General features: G+C 48.9%; 1 protein-coding gene across 2 annotated transcripts in view; it reads left to right on the top strand.

The window, feature by feature from the left end:
- The window catches only part of adck1 (aarF domain containing kinase 1), a 453,257-nt gene that overhangs the window by 290,600 nt on the left and 142,916 nt on the right, over positions 1–19,741 (top strand). Inside the window, exons 8-9 of one of the 2 annotated variants that reach the window (XM_055640180.1) lie at positions 1,351–1,500; positions 12,174–12,371. In XM_055640180.1, the coding sequence (XP_055496155.1) occupies positions 1,351–1,500; positions 12,174–12,371 (348 nt within the window). The remainder of the gene's footprint in view (positions 1–1,350; positions 1,501–12,173; positions 12,372–19,741) is intronic. The other variant, XM_055640181.1, reaches the window with a different exon arrangement.

Consider the following 19,741-nt stretch of genomic DNA (forward strand, 5'->3'; position numbering starts at 1 on the left):
ACGCTTAAAGGAGGTGTGCAGGGCAAGTTTTTTTACTTCGAGGTTGGTGGGTGTCTGGAACTTGTTGCCAGGTGAGGTGGTGGAGGCAGATACGATAGTGGTGTTTTAGAGACTTTTAGATGGATACGCAGAGAATGGAGGGATATGGATCACGGGCAGACGAAAAAGATGATTTTAACATTGACAACTGTCCCATATTAGCTGGGACATCCTGTATATTGGGCCAAATTGAAGAAGTGTCTCGACCCGAAACGTCGCCTATTCCTTTGATCCATAGGTGCTGCCTCACCTGCTGAGTTTCTCCAGCATTTTTTTGTCTACCTTCGATTTTTCCAGCATCTGCAGTTCTTTCTTGAACATTTTAACTTGGCTGTTCAGCACAGATTTTGTGGGCCGAAGTGCCTGTTCCTGTGCTGTCCTGTTCTTGCTTCTATGTACTAAACCTGAACTCTGTTTCTCTGACCATGGCGACTGCCTGACCTGCTGAATATTTCCAGCAGGCCCATTTTTTTGGGTATCATTTCACTCATGAAACATTGATCAACTCAGGTGCAGGTCGGGCTGTGGCACAATATGTTGTCAAGTTGCAAAGGTTGGAAAGAGAAGATTTATGAGAATTCTGCCAGGAGTCTTGGGTCTGAGCTATAGGAAGAGGTTGAGCAGGCTGGGACTCTATTCCTCGGTGCGCAGGAAGATGAGGAGTGAACTTATAGAGGTTTGTAAAATCATGAGAGGAATAGATCGGGTAGATGCACAGTCCCTTGCCCAGAGTAGAGGGGAATCGAGAACCAGAGGACATAGGTTTAAGATGAAAGGTGAAAGATTTAATAGGAATCGCTGAGGGGCAACTTTTTCACACAAAGGGTGGTAGGGATTTTCACACAAAGGGTGGTCCCGACCACGGGGGAAAATGGAGGTGGACTGACCAAACTTTGTGCCTTCCACCACAGTGATGAATGCTGTGGTGGATGTCTGTGTTCATTTTTTTTTTATTGTGTGTTCTTTTTTTTTTATTGTACTGCTGCTGGCAAATTCATTTCACTGCACATATGTGCAAGTGACGAATAAAACTTGACTTGATTTGACTTCAGGGATATGGAACGAGCTGCCAGAGGTGGTAGTTGAGGCAGGGACTATTGCAATGTTTCAGAAACAATTAGACAGGTACATGGATAGGACAGGTTTAGAGGTATATGGGCCAAATGCAGACAGGTGGGACTAGTGTAGCTGGGACATGTTGGCCGGTGTGAGCAAGTTGGGCCGAAGGGCCTGTTTCCACGTTGCATCACTCGATGTCAATCAAAATATAAGGAATGGATGCTATTTCACTCTTCATTCCTTGTTTTGCAGATCTCTCAAAATCTGGGGAAGCTGTACAGCGAGATGATCTTTGTAAATGGATTTGTGCACTGCGATCCACACCCAGGCAATGTGTTGGTGAGGAAGGCCCCTCGAACGAATAAGGTCGAAATTGTGTTGTTGGACCATGGACTGTACCAGGTAGGTCCTCAAATTGGGCGGCACGGTGGCGCAGTGGTAGAGTCGCTGCCTTACAATGCTTGCAGCGTCATGAGACCCAGGTTCAATCCCGACAACGGGTGCTGTCTGTACGCAGTTTACTCATTCTCCCCGTGACCGCACAGCTTTTCTGCCTCCTGCACTAATCAAGAATCTGTCAGTTTCCGCCCTAAAAATATCCATTGACTAGGCCTCCACAGCCGTCTGTGGCAATGAATTCCGCAGATTCACTACCCATTGGGCTAACGAGATTCCTCCTAATTTACTTTCTAAAGGGACATAATTTTGTTCTGAGGCAATGGCCCCTGGCCCTGGATGCCCCCATTAGTGGAAACATCCTCTCCACATTCACTCTATCCAGGCCTTTCACTATTCGATAAGTTTCAATGAGGTCCCCCCTCATTTTTAGTGTCAAAGAGTGATACAGTGTGCAAACAGGCCCTTCGGCCCACACCGGCCAACATGTCCCAGCAGCACTAGTCCCACCTGCCCGCGTTTGGTCCATATCCCTCCAAACCTGTCCTATCCATGTAGACACAAAAAGCTGAAGTAACTCAGTGTGACAGGCAGCATCCCTGGAGGGAAAGAACGGTGATGTTTCGGGTCGAGGTCCTTTGTCATCCTTGTACCTGTCTAACTGTTTCTTGAATGTTGGGATAATCCCAGCCTCAACCACCTCCTCTGGCAGCTTGTTCCACACACCCACCGCCCGTTGTGTGAACAAGTTACCTCTCAGATTCACATTAAAATTTGCTGACAATGTGATCCTAAGACAACCAAGGTTCCACAGCCTGCCACTGATTACCTTCCACCTGCTTTGTGATGAAGAAGCTGCAAGGTATGCATACAAGAGGAGTTGAGTACAGGAGCAAAGAGGTCCTTCTGCAGTTGTACAGGGCCCTGGTGAGACCACACCTGGAGTATTGTGTGTAGCTTTAGTCTCCAAATTTGAGGATGGATATTCTTGCTATTGAGGGAGTGCAGCGTAGGTTCACCAGGTTAATTCCCGGGATGGCGGGACTGTCATATGTTGATAGAATGGAGCAGCTGGGCTTGTATACTCTGGGATTTAGAAGGATGAGAGGGGATCTTATTGAAACATATCAGATTATTAAAGGTTTGGACACGCTAGAGGCAGGAAAAATGTTCCCGATGTTGGGGGAGTCCAGAACCAGGGGCCACAGCTCAAGAATAAGGGGTAAGCCATTTAGAACGGAGATGAGGAAAAACGTTTTCACCCAAAGAGTTGTGAGTCTGTGGAATTCTCTGCCTCAGAGGGCAGTGGAGGCCTTTTCTCTGGATGCTTTCAAGAGAGAGTTAGATAGGGCTCTTAAAGTTAGCGGAGTCTGGGGATATGGGGAGAAGGCAGGAACGGGGTACAGATTGTGGATGATCAGCCATGATCACATTGAATGGCGGTCCTGGCTCGAGGGGCTGAATGGCCTACTCCTGCACCTATTGTCTATTGTCTATTGTTATTCAGGGTTTGGAGAGGTATGGATCATGTGTAGGCAGATGTGATGAGTTGAAGTTCATGATCAGCACAGACCTCCTGGCTCAGAGAGCCTGTTCCTGTGCTGGACTGTTATTTAAGGATGAACTGCAGATGCTGGAAAATCGAAGGTACACAAAAATGCTGGAGAAACTCAGCGGGTGCAGCAACATCTATGGAGCGAAGGAAATAGGCAACGTTTCGTGATGAAACCCTTCCAAACGATCGCCAAGCCCCACGCTTGGTATCTACATCAGTGAGACCAAGCGTAGGCTTGGCGATCGTTTCGCCGAACACCTCCGCTCGGTCCGCATTAACCAACCTGACCTCCCGGTGTCTCAGCACTTCAACTCCCCATCCCATTCCATATCCGACCTCTCTGTCCTGGGCCTCCTCCATGGCCAGAGTGAGCACCACCGGAAATTGGAGGGACAACACCTCATATTCCGCTTGGGGAACCTGCATCCTGGTGGCATGAACATTGAATTCTCACAATTCTGTTAGCCCTTGCTGTCTCCTCCCCTTCTCAGCTCTCCCTCAGCCCTCGGGCTCCTCCCCCTCCTTTTTCCTTTCTTCCCCCCGCTACCCCCCCCCCCCCCCCCCCCCCCCCCCCCCCCTATCAGTCTGAAGAAGGGTTTTCGGCCCAAAACGTTGCCTATTTCCTTCACTCCATAGATGCTGCTGCAGCCACTGAGTTTCTCCAGCATTTTTGTGTACCCTGGACTGTTATTTACTCTGTGCGGTGGCAAGAGGTGCTGGAGTGGGGGCAAGCATTTCAAAATGAAAACAGGCCCCGATGGTGTCTGTCCGCGGTACACATCTCATCGATTCAGGAGCACTGATGATGTGGTTTCATTCTTTTAAAAGGTCACGTAGTAAGCACAAGATCATTGAGAACTGTGTTTGCTCCTGTGATCTGCAATCATGGTGTTTGATGTATTGGTATTAAAGGTGTCTTGTAGGGATACTGCAAGATCCAGCACAGTGCCGCAGCTGGTCAAGCTGCTGATTCACAGCTGCAAGGAACACGGTTCGACCCTGACCTCTGGTGCTCCCTCTCACTGCATGGATTTCTCTCGGTGCTCCGGTTTCCTCCCACACTCTCAAGACGCGTGGGTCTGCAGTCTAATCGGTCAGGGTCACGAGAAATTGCTGTCCGTGCCACCTCGTTGGTGACCCTCGGACTATCCTTGATCAGACTTTGCTGGCTTTTACCCAGCACTAAATTCCCTTGTCATGTAGCAATACACTGTAAATGACTCGATTGTAATCATGTATTGTCTTTCGGCTGACAGGATAGCACTGTACCTCGGTACAAGTACAATAAACTAAACTGCCAGTGAGTGGTATGATTTGGGGGGAAGTTGATGGAAATGTGAGAAGAATTAAAATGGAATTAGTATTGGATGAATCAGTTACGATACATTGCTGCAGATTCTGCCTGAGTTCCTCCAGTGCTTTGTATGTTGCTTGGGATTTCAGCATCTGCAGTCTCTTGTGGCAATGATTCCCCAGCCCGTCGAATACCCTCGGAGAATTCACAGCAAATCAAAGCTGTAGGCAGGTGTCAGGGTGTACTCAGCAAACCAACCTCCCTTCCATTGAGTGTAAGAAAGAACCGCAGATGCTGGTTAAAATCGAAGGTCGACGCGAAATGCTGGAGTAACTCAGCGGGTGGGGCAGCATCTCTGGAGGGAAGGAATGGGCAACGTTTCGGGTCGAGTTTGAAGATGGGTCTCGACCCGAATTGTCGCCCATTTCTTCCCTCCAGAAATGCTGCCTCACCCGATGACTTACTCCAGCATCTCGTGTCAACTTCCTTTTCATTGACTCCATCTACACCTCGCGCTGTCTCGGCAAGGCCAGCAGCATAATCAAGGACGAGTCACACACTGGCCACTCCCTCTTCCCCCCTCTCCCATCAGGCAAGAGGTATAGAAGTGTGAAAACGCACACCTCCAGATACAGGGACAGTTTCATCACAAATGTTATCAGGCAACTGAATCATCCTGACCACAACCAGAGAGCAGTGCTGAACTACTATCTACCTCTTTGGTGACCCTCGGACTGCCTTTGATCGGACTTTACTGGCTTTACCTTGCACTAAATGCTATTCCCTTATCATGTGTCTGTACACTGTAAATTGCTCGCTTGTAATCATGTGTTGCCTTTCCGCTGACTGGTTAGCACGCAACAAAAGTTTTTCACTGCACCTCGGTATACGTGGCAATAAACCAAACTGAATTCCCGAAGCTGGGAAGACAGGAGGTATTTGCCGTGGAATTCCCGCAAGGCCGAAAGGTTATTGCATCTCTCCGCGGAGAACTGCAGACGATCCCTTAACACCAGACGGATAACACGCCGCCTTAGAACTAATCCTTGCATGTCCTCAGGAAAGCCAGACGGGCTAAGAGTGACTGAAGCAAGAGCTGGGGTCAGGTTATGTTCACCAGCAGGGATGTCAATGTAACACACGGTGTCAGGCGTCAGTCAAGACCACTGTATCGCAGCGGCTGAGTCGCTGACTGCAACGTGCGGTGACAGCTGAGTGGCAAACTGTTCAATCGGACAGGAGAGACGAGCTGAACTGTTGGAGGACCACTGAGAGACACGTTTCAGAATCACACTCCCACTCGAGACAAGCAGACCGGTCACGATATCTGGAGCGGCTGAGAAACCTTTTCGGCTGAAATGAAAGCTGTCCTGAGGTAATTGGCTTTTTGTCGGAGAAGTTATTCTCCTTCAGGGCAGCGGGTCTCAGTTCCGATATTGAGAGTCATTCATTTCTTCCCCCCCTCCCCATTTACTGCCTTTGAGTGTGCCCTTTCGACTTCAGCGGTCCATCTTTGGTGACGGGCTTGAAGGTCACGGTGGCGGCACGGCGGCGCAGCAAGTAGAGCTGCTACCTCACAGTGCCAGAGACCGGGGTTCATAGATTATATGGATGATGTGGATTATGTGCAGACAGACAAGAGTTGGTCTTGCCATCGTGTTCAGCACGGACATTGTGGGCTGGATGGCCTGTCCCTGTACTGTGCTAACATAGAAAATAGGTGCAGGAGTAGGCCATTCGGCCCTTTGAGCCAGCACCGCCATTCAATATGATAATGGCTGATCATCCCCAATCAGTACCCAGTTCCTGCTTTCTTCCCATATCCCTTGATTCTGTTAGCTGTAAGAGCATCTAACTCTCTCTTGAATATATTCAGTGCATTGGCCTCCACTGCCTTCTGTGGCAGAGGCCTTCAACATTTCTATGTTAGTACAGCATAGTACTGTTCTATGCTCCAGCAGTTATTCCATTACTCTCTAGACATGCTCTCTGGATATGTCGGGCCCGGTGAAGCTACCTCTGCTTCCTGACTGTAAACTTTCACTGGTGATCAGGACTCAGTTGACCGAGCCATTAGTTCATAAGTGATAGGAGCAGAATTAAGCAATTCGGCCCATCAAAAGTCTACTCCGCCATTCAATCATGGCTGATCTATATCTCCTTCCTAACCCCATTCTTCTGCCTACTTCCCATCAATCAATCAAGTTTTATTCGTCACTTGCACATAAGTGCAAGTGAAATGAATTTGTCAGCAGTGGTACAATAAGAAAGAACACACACAATACACAATTTTTTTTTTAACACAAACATCCACCACAGCATTCATCACTGTGGTGTAAGGCACAAAATTTGGCCAGTCCTCCTCCATTTTCCCCCCGTGGCCGGGACCTCAACCCTCCGCAGTCACCACTGCGGGCGTCCAGATGTACAGACAGGGTAAGTTCAGGTAAGTCCTGATAAGGTAAGTCCCCACTGGAGACCGCGGCTTCAAGATTGTGTAGGCCGCAGGCCGGCGGTTGAAGATTTAAAGTCCCCGCCGCGCCGCAGCCAGAAGCACCGCAGATTACAGGGCCGGCGTCGGAACTCCTCTCCAGGGGTCCCCGGCGAGGGACCCCGCTCCGGATGGAAAGTCCCCGCCGCGCCCGCGGTAAAAGTAGGCCGTGGCTCGGCGGTCGGAGCTCTTCTCCTCCCGGGTCCACAACGAGGGATCCCAGGCTGCGAACGGAGTGCTCCCTTCCGGCGACCCCCGGCGAGGGTTCGCCCGCTCCGCGACGAGAGGCCGTGCTGTGCCCGCAGCCAAAGCCCCGGGCGCGTCTCCGGGAAAGGCTGCACCAATCCTCGATGTTAGGCCATGGGGGAGGCGACATGGAAAAAGTCGCCACTACGTGGGAGGAGGTGACCAGTTCCCCTCTTACCCCCCCCCCACCACCACCCCCCACACACACCCCCCACACCACCCCCCCACACCCCCCCCACACCCCCCCCACACCGCCCCCCCCCCGCCCCGCACCCCCACCCCCCCCCCCCCCACACCACCCACACCGCCCCCCCCCACACCACCCCCCCCACCACCCCCCCACCACCCCCCCCCCCCCCCCCCCCCACCACCCCCCCCCGACCAACCCCCCCTCCCCCCCCCCCCCCCCCACCCCACCCTCCCCCCCCCCAACCACCACCACCACACCCCCCCCACCCCCCACCACCCCCCCACCCCACACCACCCCCACCACCCCCCACCACCCCCCCCCCCCCCCCACACCACCCCCTCACCACCCCCCCCCACCACCCCCTCACCACCCCCCACACAAGACACACAGAGAAACATTAAAAACATACATTGGGACATACTAAAAAAAAATAAAAAAGTAGAAAAACAAACACGCTGCAGGCAGGACTGCCGGCTTGCAGTGCCCCCTTATTAACGTAATGTTATTAACATAATCCCTGCCACCCATGCTAATCACGAATCTCTGCATTAAAAATATCCACTGAGTGGGCTGCCTGAGTCCGGTGCCCTTGCCGAATTGCCAGCTGCCCTCCAATTTGCTATGCAGCGTTGTGCAGATGTTCCTCTCGTTACTTGCATGCTTTGGGTGATCACTCGACCGTGATCAGTGAGCATGGGGATTTGTACACGGTTTGTCTTCGGGAGGTGTTCCTGACTGCTGCGGGCCTGGTGAGGCCCAGGAGCGTGCTTCTCCCCTGTGTCAGAGTGCTGGTCATGTTCAGCATGGACCTCACAGCTGAGACAGGGGTCACCCAACAGAGGATACCGATCTCGTCCACAGGGGAGGCACGTTAGCTCATTCAGCTTCCCAGGCACCTGGTGATGTGAGCTTGCTCCATGAAGCCTCCTGTAACGCATTCCCAAAAATCGACCTCCTTGTCCAAACACTCTTGTTTTCAGTCGCAAAGAGCTGGAGTAACTCAGTGGGACAGGCAGCATCTCTAGAGAGTAGGCATGTGTGTCGTTTTGTGTCGAGACCTTGCTTCAGAGGGACTCGAGCCGAAACATCATGCATTCCTTCTCTCCAGAAATGCTGCCTGTGTGACTGAGTTACTCCAGCATTGTGTGTCTATCTATGGTTTAATCCAGCATCTGCAGTTCCTTCCTACACTCTGTTATTTTCAGGTCCGTTCAGTTTAGTTTATTGTCTTTTAGTTTATTAGCTGTTGTTGCGTGCTAGCCAGCCAGCGGAAAGACAATACATGATTACAATCGAGTCGTCCACAGACATGACAAGGGTGTTTAAGAAGGAACTGCAGATGCTGGAAAATCGAAGGTACACAAAAATGCTGGAGAAACTCAGCGGGTGAAACTCGTCATTGATAAGGGTTGCAGGAGGATGATTCAGTTGCCTGATAACATCTGGGAAGAAACTGTCCCTGAATGTGGAGGTGTGCATTTTCACACTCATGTACCTTTTGTCTGATGGGAGAGGGGAGAAGAGGGAGCGGCCAGGGTGCAACTCGTCATTGATGTAGAAATGGAATAAATGGATTGAATGAATGAATGAATGTTTATTGGCCAAGCATATTCACATACAAGGAATTTGCCTTGGTGCTCCTCTTGCAAGTGACAACATGACATACGGTGACAGTTAGGAATGACACATAAAACATTAAACATTAATAATAGAACATTATCGATTAAAGATGTGTATTAAATATACCAGAGCAAAAGGAGGCTACAGATTTTCTGGTTATTGAGTAGAGCTACAACTCGTGGAATAAAGCTGTTTTTATGTCTGGCTGTGGCAGCTTTGACAAGGGAGGTTGGTTTGTGTGATGGTCTAGGCTGCGTCCACAATTTGCTGCAATTTCTGCCATAACGGTGCTGTGTCCGCCTTTGTTCGGCTGCACTCCGATGAAGTGCATTGCGATTTTTTTTTTAAACTGGTCTTCTGATGTTGACAGCTGCCCGGTAAGTAATCATCTCTTAACCAGTATCATTACAACTAGAGAGCATTGGAGACCCATTGGAGACCCTCGGACTATCTTTGATCGGACTTTACTGGACTTTACCTTGCACTAAACATTATTCACGTTATTCCCTTTATCATGTCATCTACACGTTGTGAACGGCTCGATTGTAATCATTTGTTGTCTTTCCGCTGAGTGGTTAGCACGCAACAAAAGCTTTTCACTGTACCTCGGTACACGTGGCAATGAAGTGGTCAAACTCAGGCACTTATTTCCAGACGTGAGCTTTGTTGAACAACTCAGTGGATGACATTACCAGGAATGAACTCACTAAAGACTAGATCAGAATATTCCCAGCAGATGGGAGGCAGTTCATGTTCAGTAACATCTCTGTGTGTTGTCCATAAGGTTTGAGGTGACTATTTGCTAATGTGGTCTCACATATATTAATTTTATTAGTTGATGAATGAATCTTGGCCAACGTCCAGATAAAACGCAGGCACTGTTTTCCAAATGATGCCGTTAGACCTTTGGAGCCCAGGAGAACAGGCTGTTGGTTTAACATCTCTTTCGAACAACTTGAGGTGTCAGGAGGCATCATGTCTGGAGTGGGACCTGAACCCATGACCTTGTGATCCACCCGCAAGACAAGGTTGACATCAAGTGGCAAGGAGCTATTTGTTCGCTGGCACTGTTTCAGGAGAGGCTAAAAGAAAGCCATTGTAGAGGGATTTATCTTCAGGGGGAAACAAGATTGTTATGAAGCAGTCCTTGGCTTTGTGCCGTCAAAGAAGATGCAGTTTGATTAGCATCATTGCCCAGGTTGGCTTCTGCTGTCACAGTTATGGGACGAGATAGCTCCAGAAGTAATGTCCGGCTGGTATTTGCCATGAGGCGGAGTGCATGTATGTATGTTAGTATCCTTGCAAATGTCAGAGGAGCTTCCGACTGAGATATATATATATAATTGCAGGCCATCCGTGTGAAAGGTTCCACGTCTGTCAGAGCGTACCCACCAGGCAATCAGTGCTTGGATATCGATACCAGATTTAAAGCGGCAGCAATTTCATCATCCGTATTCATAATCCGAGCCGGGAGCTTTGAGCACTTTGTAACCTGCGCATCTTTTTGCCATATCAATCACAATGAAAGGACGACTTGCAAAGCCGATCCTTCCAATAAAGGGGCGAGTCCTTCACTCCTGCCCTGGCCTGGCAGCCAAGATGCTGTGTGGAAACTATGGATATTTTAAAAAAAAACCCGCAAATTGAAGGAAGAATGTAATCACCTGAAAGTAATGACACATCAGTCTGAAGAAGAGTCTCGACCCGAAACGTCACCCATTCCTTCGCTCCATATATGCTGCCTCACCCGCTGAGTTTCTCCAGCATTTTTGTCTACCTTTGAAAGTAATGACATCTCATTTATGGGGGGGGAAAAGAATTACTCCGAATGTCTACTTTTTCAATGTGGGTCCTCCCACATCCCAAAGACGTGTGGGATTGCAGGATAATTGGCCACTGTAATGCTAATTCATACTAGGTGGACAAAAGTGCTGGAGAAACTCAGCGGGTGCAGCAGCATCTATGGAGCGAAGGAAATAGGCAACGTTTCGGGACGGATAGGCGCATGCCTAGTTCCTAAGGAAGTCGCTCCAGAAATAGTGGATGCATTAGTAATAATCTTTCAAAACTCCTTAGATTCTGGAGTAGTTCCAGAGGGTTGGTGGGTAGCAAACGTAATCCCACTTTTTAGGAAGGGAGGGAGAGAGAAAACGGGGAAGTACAGACCAGTTAGCCTAACATCAGTAGTGGGGAAACTGCTATTAGAGTCAGTTATTAAAGATGGCATCATTGGACATCCACTCCTTAGACAGTGGTGCATTGGACAAAGTCAGCAGGACCTGATTTTATAGAACTTATAGAAGCCAATAAACTGTACGTGGATAGGGGCACGCCATTGGGATGTGGGGGACTTCCAAAGGCTTTCGGAGCAGATTAGGACAAACTTAAAGCACATGGCATTGGGGGATCACATGGGAGAAAGTGCAAACTCCACACAGACAGCGCCCGAGGTCAGGATTGAAACCCGGTCTCTGGTGCTGTGAGACAGATTAATCGCATAAAACAAAGTTAGATATTAATTGCCAAACTCCTGGACAATTTTGTACATGGACTGATGTTGTAATTGTTTCCTGAGCTTTCTTGATTAGTGCGGGTGTCAGGGGTTATGGGGAGAAGGCAGGAGAATGGGGTTATGAGGGAGAGATAGGTCAGCCATGATTGAATGGTGGAGAAGACTTGATGGGGCGAATGGCCTAATTTTGCTCCTATCACTTATGACCTTACGACCTATGACCTTATGGATGGGTCAGGCAGCATCTTTGGAGAAGATGTGCAAAAAGGAACTGCAGGGAAATCTCAGGTTTGCGAGAATGATCCCAAGAATGATTGGGTTAACATATGATGAGCACTGGGCCTGTACTCACTGGAGTTTAGAAGGATGAGGGGCCCCCTCATTGAAACTTACAAAATTCTGAAGGGGTTGGACAGAGTAGATGCAGAGAGGATATTTCCACTGTTGGGATAGTCCAGGACCAGAGGCCATACCCTCAAATATAAGGGGGTACCTTCAGAAACCGAGATGAGGAGAACTTTTTTCTTGAGAGTGGTGAATCTCTGGAATTCTTGCCACAGAGGGCTGTTGAGGCCTTGTCTATGGATATATTTAAAGGCAGAGATTGCCCTTGTGGATTGGGATCAGAGAGAGGGAAAGCCGATCGATACTGGTTGGATGTCAGCCACTTGATGGAGAATGGCGGTGAAGACTTGAAGGGCCAAATGGCCTCATTCTGCTACTAGAACTTGTGAACTTAAGAGCTTACTTTCTATTCTCGGTTCCACACAGACCCTGACAGAGGAGTTCCGCCTTAACTATTGCCGTCTGTGGTACGCCCTGATTAAGACCGACAAGGCGGCCATCGAGAAGTACAGCCGGCGACTGGGAGCGGCCGAGCTGTATCCACTCTTCGCCTGCATGGTCACTGGCAGATCCTGGGCGTCCATAACCAAAGGAATTGACCAAATACCAGTCAGCAAAACTGAGGTGAGCCAGCCGTCAAATGCTTATGATTGGGCTTCGAACGAGTTGTGGGAAAGACGCTGACGGTGCAGATTTGACGTTAAACCTTTGCAGGATTCATGTGTAGTAAGAGACCGCAGATGCTCGTTTCCATCAAAGATAGACACCAAACTCAGCGGGTCAGGCAGCATCTCTGGAGAGAAGGATAGATAGGGCTCTTAAAGATAGCGGAGTCAGGGGATATGGGGAGAAGGCAGGAACGGGGCTCTGATTGGGGATGATCAGCCATGATCACATTGAATGGTGGTGCTTGCTCGAAGGGCCAAATGGCCTACTCCTGCACCTATTGTCTATTGAATGGGTGACGTTTCGGGTCGAGACTCTTCTTCAGACAGAGAGGCAGGGGATAGGGAACTCTTGTCATATCCCTTTCCCTTTCCCCTGACTCCAGTCTGAAGAAGGTTCTCCACCCAAAACGTCACCCATTCCTTCTCTCTGGAGGTGCTGCCTGTCCCGCTGAATTACTCCGACATTTTGTGTCTATCTTTGCGGTATTAATACTGAAATCCCGAATCATTGCTGTAGGAGCCATTCATGTTTAGGCTGGCTACTGTTGGCATATTGTAATATTTTGTCTAGATATATCTTGCAGTATTAATTTGGACACTTGAGGGGGGTCATTACAGGCACAGGGTGGTGTATATATATATATATATATATGGGCATAGGGGACAGGAAGTAAGTAAGTAAGTAAGTATTAATCACCCGCCCACAAGTAACAACAGTGACAGTTACGAGTGACTCAGAAAACAAGAAACTTAGATAATAGATAAAACATCAATGATAGAACCACACCAGCGGGTCAGGCAGCATCTGTGAGAGAAGGATAAATAGGGATCTTAAAGGGCGGAGTAGGGGATATGGGGAGTAGGAGGCAACTACTGATTGTGGATAAAAACTGATCAGTCTGGCTGATGGCAGCTTTGAAGTCCGGAGTTGCTTCCAGAGGGCCAAATGGCCTACTCAAAGCACCTATTGTCCATTGAGAGGGGTGACGTTTCGGGTCGAGACTCTTCTTCCTGACCCTTGCAGGCAGGGGATAGGGAACTCTTGGGATATCCCTTTACAGTTTTCACTGGACTCAAGTACTGAACAGCCAGGTTCTCCACCAGAAACGGAAGGATGTCTTCAAAATAGAGAGCGTGCCAGTCCCGCTGATTTACTCCGACATTTTGTGTCTATCTTTGGGTTTCTGAAATCCCGAATCACTAAAAGCCAGAGGCTGGTGTTGAACAGAGTTAGGTTAGGGCTTTATTCTTTGGAGCGCAGAAGGTTAAGGGGGGGACTTGATAGAGGTGGTTTTTAATATGGCATAGGGGACAGGAAGTAAGTAAGTAAGTAAGTTTAATCGTGGAAAAGTAACAACAGTGACAGTACGAGTGATTCAGAAAAACACTAAACATGATAATAGTAAGAATTAAGGGACTGAAGTTTTGATCAAGCATGGGAACCAACTTCTTACCACTCAAAGAGTGGTACAGATTTGAAGTGAGCTTACAGTGGATAAAAGGTGGTTTTAGGCAGGTTCTGTGGCAGCTTTGACAGTCCAGAGTCACTTTCCAGAGGGAAGTGATTCAAAGAGTTTGTGGCCAGGGTGAGAGGGATTAGAGATGATCTTACCCGCTCGCCTCCTGGCCCTTGCAAGCAACAGACACAGGGAGGGAGAGCATACAGTTTTCACTGGACCTGGTACTGAACAGCCAGGTACAACCTGCATGCTGAATAAGAAAAGCCTGGTACGTTCATCTCTTTGTTTCTACAACTACTTCCATAAACAACTGGATATATCGACTGGAAGATCTGTTCTATTAGGTCTGCGTAAGATCACTCCTACTTTACCTGTGTAGTAATGGCAACGGAAAAGAGGACACTGGAAAAGTCGGAAATTTGCCATGACAGTTGCTATGTATTTACAGTCAACAGGTAAGAAAGTTATAGGTTAAGTCCAATTCAGAAATTGCAGCACAACTATCGAGGCTGATGCCCCGTTGCAGCACAGAGGTAAGTTGCTGCATTGGCATTGGGACTACCTATTGGTTTATGTATTACATTGAGCCTGTCAAAGTATCTAATTGAAAGTGTAGAGCGAGCATTATTTCTGGTCTGCTGGCAGCTTTTCTCCCTCAACTATTGTGTCTATAATGGATTATCTGTCTTTATGAAATTGCATTGTTTTTAAATCTTCTTCTAGGATTGTGGGTGAGCTAGGCCAGCATTTATTGGCCAGCCCTAACAGCTCCTGAAAAGATCTAGAGCTCGACTAATATTGGGGCCCCTTGCCATGCACAGCTTGGCTGTCATATTTTCCAGACTTCCAAAGGGTTTTTTGGGCTTTACCTGAGAGATACAGCGCGGAAACAGGCACTTCGGCCCGCCGAATCCACGCTGACCAGTGATCGCCACATACACGAGCACTATCCTACACACCAGGGACAATGTGCAATTTTTACCAAATCCAATTAACTTGCAAACCGGCGCATCTTTGGAGTGTGGGAGGAAACCGGATGGAGCACCTGGGGAAAACGTACGTAGTCGCAGAGCGAACGTACAAACTCCGCACAGACAGCACCTGGAGTCTCGATCGAACCCGGATCTCTGGGGCTGTAAACTCTCGTCAAGTTAAGTCAACTTTATTTGTCACATACACATACAAGATGTACAGTGAAATGAAAGTGGCAATGTCTGCGGGATTGTGCAAAACAACAGAACAGAACCAGTACCTGTATTTACATTTTTTTTTAAAAGACACAACACAACAGTAAATTAGTCCCTGGTGAGATCAGAGTTTACAGTCCTGACGGCCTGTGGGAAGAAACTCCATCTCATCCTCTCTGTTTCCACAGCGTGACAGCGGAGGCGTTTGCCTGACCGTAGCAGCTGGAACAGTCCGTTGCTGGGGTGGTAGGGGTCCTTCATGATCTTGCTGGCTCTGGGTCTGCACCTCCTGGTGTGTAGGTCCTGCAGGGGGGGGAGTGTAGTTCCCATGGTGCGTTCGGCCGAACACACTACTCTCTGCAGAGCCTTCCTGTTCCTGGGCAGAGCTGTTCCCAAACCAGATCGAGATGTTACCGGACAAGATACTTTCTACAGCCCCAGAGTAGAAGCACTGAAGGATCCTCAGAGAGACTGAATTTCCTCAGCTGCCTGAGGTGGTAAAGGCGCTGCCTTGCTTTTCTCACCAGTGCGGCAGTGTGTGTTGTCCATGTCAGATCCTCTGTGATGTGGACCCCCAGGTATTTAAAGCTGCTCACCCTATCCACAGTAGTCCCATTTATCCCCAGTGGCGTGTACGTCCTCGGTTGTTGTGCCCTTCTAAAGTCCACAATCAGCTCCTTAGTTTTTGTGACATTCAAGAGGAGGCTGTTGTCCTGACACCAGAGTGCCAGGTCAGCCACCTCCTCCAGGTAGGCCTTCTCATCGTTATTGGAGATCAGGCCCACCACCACTGTGTCATCAGCAAACTTGATGATGGAGTTGGAGCTGAACCTGTGTACAGTCATGTGTGTACAGGGAGTACAGTAGGGGTCTTAGGACGCAATCCTGGGAGGGGAGGGGGATCCTGTGTTCAGAGTGAGGGGGTTAGAGGTATGTCTCCCCATCTTGACCAACTGGGGGCTGGCAGTGAGAAAGTCCAGGACCCAGGCACACAGGGGAATGTTCAGCCCCAGTTCCAGCAGCTTCTCAGCAAGTCTGGTGGGGACTATGGAGTTGTAAGCTGAACTGAAGTCAATGAACAGCATCCTCACACAGCCCCCCTTCTGGCTGTCAAGGTGAGAGAGAGCGGTGTGCAAAACCTGGGAGACCGCATCATCCGTGGATCTGTGTGGACGGTATGCGAACTGCAGCGGGTGCATGGTGCGGGGAGCCACATTGAGTGATCTAAGGATCAGAAAGGCCATGGTAGAAAAGCAAGTCTTTCTTTTAATCCGGATGGAATTATAATTTAGTTAGTTAGTTAGTCATTAGTTTATTGTCACGTGCACCGAGGTACAGTGAAAAGCTTTTTGCTGCGTGCTAACCAGTCAGAGGAAAGACAATACATGATTATAATTGAGCCGCCCACAGTGTAGATACACGATAAAGGGAATGATGTGGATAACATTTAGTGCAAGATAAAGCCAGTACAGTCCGATCAAAGATAGCCCGAGGGTCTCCAATGAGGTAGATAGTAGCTCGGGACTGCTCTCTAGTTGTTGGTTGGATGGTTCATTTGCATGAGGGAGGCTGTCAGTGGATATTTTTAAGGCAGAGACAGATAGATTCTTGATTAGTGCGGGTATCAGAGGTTGTGGGGAGAAGGCAGGAGAATGGGGTGAGGCGGGGGGGGATAGATCAGTCATGATTGAATGGCGGAGTAGATTGAAGGACCTAATTCTACTCTTATCACATACGGTCTTATGACCTTATAACAGTGGATATTTGGGAAGAAAGTGCCTTTCCATTGCAGGCTGTATTTTGGATGCAGCTACAGTGGTGACTGTGAACTTTGCACACTCTTCAACACTAGGAAGCCTTGCCAAGTAGCAATTAGGCTTCCACTCAGAGCTCTCACTGTTATCCTGCAGTGCTATGAAGACATCCGCCCGTATTTACTGCTGTTGCCACGGAGATGTCATTGGTGCTGTGAATGCTTTTATTATCCTTCCATCTCTGCCTCTTGGATGGCTGACACCGACTGTAGAGTTGTGGATATGGAGCTGGCTCCCGCTGGGGAGCAACATCCGACCAGTGCGGGCGGCTTAGCAAGTGGGCCTCAGCCTTATTCAGGGTGGGATTCTTATTCCGAAGCATCCCGAACAAGCTCCTTCTGCTTCTCTTCTCCAAAGCTAATCCCAAAGCTCATAAGAACCTCTTACAGGCTAATGAAGGAACCTAAGGGGTAACTGGAATCTGAGGGGTAACTTTTTCACACAAAGGGTTGTGGTGTATGGAACAATGAGGTATGCCGGATGAGGTAGTTGAGGCTGGGGCTACCCCCAACGTTTAAGAAACAGTTAGACAGGTAGAAACATAGAAAATAGGTGCAGGAGTAGGCCATTCGGCCCTTCGAGCCTGCACCGCCATTCAATATGATCATGGCTGATCATCCAACTTAGTATCCTGTACCTGCCTTCTCTCCATACCCCCTGATCCCTTTAGCCACAAGGGCCACATCTAACGCCCTCTTAAATGTAGCCAATGAACTGGTCTCAACTACCTTCTGTGGCAGAGAATTCCAGAGATTCACCACTCTCTGTGTGAAAAATGTTTTCCTCATCTCGGTCCTAAAAGATTTTCCCCTTATCCTTAAACTGTGACCCCTTATTCTGGACTTCCCCAACATCGGGAGCAACCTTCCTGCATCTAGCCTGTCCAACCCCTTAAGAATTTTGGAAGTTTCAATAAGATCCCCCCTCAATCTTCTAAATTCTAGCGAGTACAAGCCGAGTCTATCCGTGTACATGGATAGGACAGGTTTGGAGGGATATGGACCAAGTGCAGGCAGGTGGGGCTAGTGTACCTGGTAGACAAAAATGCTGGAGAAACTCAGCGGCTGAGGCAGCATTTATGGAGCGAAGGAAATAGGCAACGTTTCGGGCCACAACGTTGCCTATTTCCTTCGCGCCATAGATGCTGCCTCACTCGCTGAGTTTCTCCAGCATTTTTGTCTACCTTTGATTTTCGAGCATCTGCAGTTCCTTCTTAAACACTAGTGTAGCTGGGACATGTTGGCCAGTGTGGGCAAGTTGGGCCGAAGTGATTCCACACTGTATCACTCTATGACTCTAATGATGAAAAAAGTTAGACAGGATTACATGCGATGGCTAGGAGGTCACGGCTTTCCTTGGCTGAAGATAGACACAAAATGCTGGAGGAACACAGCGGGCTCAGGCATCATCTCTGGAGGAAACTGCCCCTGAATCTGGAGGTGTGCATTTTCGCACTTGACAGTTCAGGAAGGTAACTCACCATTGCCTTTTCAAGGGCAGCTGGGTTTGCAGTAGATTTTTAGTTTAGTTTAGAGATAAAGTGTGGAATTGAGCACTTCTGCCCACCGCGTCCACGCCGACCAGCGATCCCCGCACATTAACGGTACCCTACATGCACGAGGGGCAATTTACATTTATATACCAAAGCCAATGAACCTGCAAGCCTGTGCGTCATGTGTAGGAGGATAGTGGAGCACCCGGAGAAAACCCAGGCAGGTCACGGGGAGAACGTTACAAACTCCGTACAGACAGCGCCCGTAGTAAGGATCAAAGATTATAGAGGTAAGGATCGAACCTGGGTCTCTGGCGCTGTGAGGCAACAACTCTACCGCTGTGCCAACATGCCACCCAAGAGGCAATTCACCTCCGACTCCTCAGGGGCAGCTGGGTTTGCAATAGATGTCTACGACTCAGTCAATGAACGGATGACATCTCGCTCCCCAACATCATCGGCTCCTGGATCTCAGTGGCTTTTGCCATCGCGGCTCTGAAGCCATTGAATGACTAGGGCTTGCTTATCTTTCCGACTGATAAGCACCGCCTGAGGAACACGACGTCCTGAAGCATCGGGAACACGACCTAGGGACCTAAGGGACTTTTCCTGCAAGAGCGGGCTTTCCCAACAAACCAGCCATCCCAGACAGACTGCCGCCCTGTGACTGGGTGAGAGTTTTAGTTCACTATTGACTTTCTGAGCACCTCGAGAGTCTGCAGCGAGCATTGTGGTGACTGGCCCGTTTTTCCATTCATAAATTGATTTTGCAATGGGCAGGCCTCGCTGCAGCAAAGCTGTGCCCCCTGGGTTCATTGCAACATCAATAGCAACAAGCGGAGTAACCCTTCGTTGGCACAGAGAGTCAAACAAGTACCAGAAACTGTGCAATATTATCACCGTGGTGGGGTCAGAAACTCCGCATCTCTTCACCTTAGTATGAGAGCTGGGAATAATGGGTAGAGATGTTTAATGGATACACATTGCCCCAAACGCTGGGAATCTGAAGTAGAAGCAGCAAGGTGATGGAAATGTGGTAATGCTCGGTAGTTTGGGTAGCATCTGTGAAGAGAGAGTGAGACAATGGACAATAGACAATTGGTGCAGGAGTAGGCCATTCGGCCCTTCGAGCCAGCACCGCCATTCAATGTGATCATAGATACATGATAAGAGAATAACGTTTATGCAAGGTAAAACCAGCAAAGTCCGATCAAGGATAGTCTGAGAGTCATTAATGAGGTAGATAGTAGTTCAGCACTGGTCTCTGGTTGTGGTAGGATGATTCAGTTGCCTGAAAACAGCTGGGAAGAAACTGTCCCTGAATGTGGAGGTGTGCGTTTTCACACTTTTGTACCTTTTGCCTGATGGGAGAG

Source organism: Leucoraja erinacea, chromosome 9 (assembly GCF_028641065.1).
Source record: "Leucoraja erinacea ecotype New England chromosome 9, Leri_hhj_1, whole genome shotgun sequence".
Classification (NCBI taxonomy): domain Eukaryota; kingdom Metazoa; phylum Chordata; class Chondrichthyes; order Rajiformes; family Rajidae; genus Leucoraja; species Leucoraja erinaceus.